Source organism: Podarcis melisellensis (assembly GCF_964234715.1).
Source record: "Podarcis melisellensis genome assembly, chromosome: 6".
Taxonomy (NCBI): domain Eukaryota; kingdom Metazoa; phylum Chordata; class Lepidosauria; order Squamata; family Lacertidae; genus Podarcis; species Podarcis melisellensis.
The window spans coordinates 47,313,382-47,316,992 of NC_138538.1; the positions used below are offsets into that span (position 1 = coordinate 47,313,382).

The 3,611-nt window shown below is 45.2% G+C and overlaps 1 protein-coding gene across 1 annotated transcript; it reads right to left on the bottom strand.

Moving 5' to 3' along the window:
• Positions 1-2,554: 2,554 nt before the first annotated feature.
• LOC309372182 (galanin receptor type 1-like) lies at positions 2,555-3,379 on the bottom strand (the record flags this gene model as incomplete). Its single annotated transcript, XM_081915482.1, has 1 exon — positions 2,555-3,379. The coding sequence occupies one exon, from the start codon at positions 3,377-3,379 to the stop codon at positions 2,555-2,557; it is 825 nt and encodes a 274-aa protein (XP_081771608.1).
• Positions 3,380-3,611: the final 232 nt, after the last annotated feature.

Genomic DNA, 3,611 nt, shown 5'->3' on the forward strand with positions numbered 1-3,611 from the left:
TGCAGAAGAAAACTAAATCAGAGAGTTTAGTAGAGCCCAGCCTTTAACCAAGTGCCAGGAAAATAGTTGTCCCTTAGTAGTGAAGGACCAATTAGAGTGGATTCACAGAATGAGGATTTCCTTGCCTTAAGCAACATGTTGCAGGCATCTTCTTCCAGGTTTGGTTCCCATTGAAATTGTAGGTCAACAGAAGGCTGGCAGAGCTGAAGCCTTTCACTATAAACAGAAACATTTAAAATCAAGGTGAAGTGGATGTGTGGCTGAAAGCAAACCCCACTGACTTCAGCGAGGCAGGCTCCCAAGTAAAGTGCGTGTAGGTTTGCAGCCTTAATCTCACCAACTGTGAATATATAAAGGTGGTTCCATCCTCAGCTTTCAAAGGCGTAAAGATTAATATGATAATTAATGATGATGATGATTTTTTAAAAGTCGACCTACATGGTGGTCCTTAACAGAGGAGCCCACAAGCAAGAGAGCTGATTAGGAATTGTAGCCTGGAGAAACTCTTCTCTTCAGCTGGATGTCCTCCAAGTCCCAGGAAACAGATATCTCTTCCCTGAGCATAGAAGAAGCAACAGTGGTGCAGCGTCCCTTCATCCTGAGGTCCCAACCATTATAAACAATGCTAAAAAAACAGTATTTACAATCCCAGAACAAGGTGGGTCCTTATTTCATAGAAATCTAATGTAAAGAGATTAAATCTCTGGACATGCTAGGATGGGTCACATTTTTCTGACCTCATTCTCCATCTCCCAGCTGAAGAGGGGAACATGCAGGCTGCCCAAGAAACATCTGAAGAACAGGCAGCAGTCTTGGCAGTCTGACAGTGGAAGCAGATGCCAAGCTAGGCCACACCCCCTCCCTCACCAATATGCTTATTTTTGAGACTGGCCACACCCACTTCCGGAATGCAGGTTCCAATGGCTTTTCACCCAGTCCTTTTTTTTATGCTTTGTGCATCCGCATCTAATCTTGACCCTTTCTATATATATTAAAAAAAAATACTGATGTGTGCTTTTCTTTTTATAAATCTGCCAAAGAATAAAATCAAATAAGGACTAAGGGGTTTTCTCAGGACAGTGGAGGGCATGTGTGCTGCGACCCATTGGTGCTGGCACTTGCCCTTCTGCAGGAGGGGAGGACCAAAAATTGGGGGTTGAGGAGGGTCAGTCGCAGGGTGTGAGAAACATCCTTATTTTCATCTGAGAAGTGTTGGAGGTGCAGCAATCCAACCACTGCCACCACCCACTCTGATCTTGCTAAATCTGGTAGTAAATGATATCAGCAGAGTATTGTCACAGCTCTTTGGCTCTTATGTTCTGAGTGGTGCAAGAAGCATCACTGAATGCGCAAATGTGCCTTTCCTTTCCTTCCGAAGCGAGATGGGAAATGATGAAAAGTCAATCAAAATCATGTTGGCGTGCCGCTTGCTTACGTCAAGCAGATTCCTGCAGCATTTCTTAAAAATGGCCCCTCTGCTGCTCTGCTTTGTGGCGTTCTGATTTATTATTTACGCCGAACAATGGGGATTGGATCAGAACAATTCAACTTGCTGGAGAAATTGCTTTGTAGTTATTGCTTCATTATTAGATTCTCTTGATGATTAGGAGTATTGAGGCAGCCCCTGGGGCAGGTTGCAAAAAGCACTGCTTCGGAAAGGAAGGAAAACATGGCTGGGGATTTATATATTTAAATGCTAGCAGCCCTGTGCCCATTTAAAAGCAGGAAAAGATGAAAAGCTACTGGAAAGAGGTGCGATAAAATAAAATAAATCTACAGTGAAAGTGCTGCTTTGTGCTTGGACTTCCTCTGCATTTCCATAACTGTTTTCCATTTACAGCAATGGGCTCGCGAAGGAATTTTAAAAATGCAACAGCGACATCTACGGGACAGAGACTGACTCAGCACCATGTTTTTCAGCCCCAGGGAGAACCCCTGATAGCATGCAAAAGCCCTGTGGGTCTTTCAGTAGAGACTCACGAACAGGTGACTCAATGAATTGCTGCCGATTCCTATTAAGGGACCAAACGGTATGGCTGTCCCCTAATAATGAAACGTTATGCTATTTGTTTGTTATTGGTTGTTTTTACAGATCTATTATAATGGATGATAAAGCTAAGCAAGATTACACAGGAGATTCTGACTAAACATTAGGAAGCACTTTCTGATGGCAAGAGCTGTTCAGCAGTGGAAAAGACAACCTCTTCTTCCTTGGAGGTTTTTAAGCAGAGGTTGGATGGCCATCAGTCATGGATTCCAGAGCTGTGATTCCTGCATTGCAAGGGGTTGCGCAAATAAGCCATTGGATCCCTTCCAACTCTGCAATTCTATGATTTGCAATTAGCGTTCTTATACCTGTTCTACAGAGTAGCATATAATGCATGTCATCAGTGCTGTTCTTCAAAGCACAGTGAGTCCACATTGGTGTTTTGTTTTGTTTTGAAATGATAAAGTGCTTAGTCTGATTGAGTAGCCTAAGTTTGCCTCTAGCTCCCTCTTAGAGGCTGTTGACGTAGTTATTTGGGTCCAATCAACTCTGCCCGTGGTCCTGGGGTTACCTGGGACCTCGTCGGCAAAACAACTTTTTCAGGCTAGCCTGAAACTGATCTGAAAGGGAAAAGCAAATGAGGGGGCTTACGGAGCAGTTTGAATAAGCCAGAATGCTAGATAAGCCGGAGGCTACAAATCCTGCAGGAGTTTGTGGGAGGCTGTGGGTGGCCGAGAGGTATATCACCACTGAGCATGGTATCCACATCAGGATGAAAACCGCCAATACGGTCAGGATCATGACGGTTGCTTTCCTGTTGAGCCGAATGCTTGAGGATGAGTGGATCACCACCATCTTCCTGAACCAGAGGGAATGGACGATTCTGGAATAGCACAGGACCAAGAGAAGCACAAAGGGGAAGAAGGCAACCCCACCAAAGAGAACAAAATACAGGTATGTTTGCCTCGGCGTCATCAAAAGCGTACAGTATCGAGCATCTTCAAGCACGACGACTCCTTGGTGTATCCAGTTGGGGACAGACACAGTGAAGCCCATGAGCCACATGACCACGCAGAGAAGAAACCTCTGGAGCCCATTTGCTGGGAAGGAGCAGGTGGGATGAACAACTGCCAGGTATCTCAGGATGGAGGTGACCACCATGCTATAGAAGCTGCAGAACATGGTCCACATGGAAAAGCTCTGGCTGCTGACACACACAGCCAAGCCCATCTCCCAGTCCTCATAGACAAATGTGAGCAGCAGCACGGTGACATTGTAGAGGAGGAAGATCAGGTCAGAGATGGTGATGTTGACCATGAGAGTGTTGGTCATGGCAGAGATGGAGTTGGTGCTCCTGCTGCTCCTGAAGCCCTCAATCAGGACCAGCAGCATGAAGAGGTTGCCAACAAAGCCAACCAACAAGATGAGGCCACAGAAAGAAGCAAATATGTATCTCAGCTGTGTCACTGTCAGGCCACCAAAGCTGTCGTCTTTCCCATGAGAAGAGGCGTTGAAAGTCTTGTTGGAAGCATGAAAGAAATCTTTGCTAGTTGTTGTGAGCTCCATTATTCCAGTGTGAGGATGAAACTGAGAAAATATGAATCTACAACAACAACAAGAACAT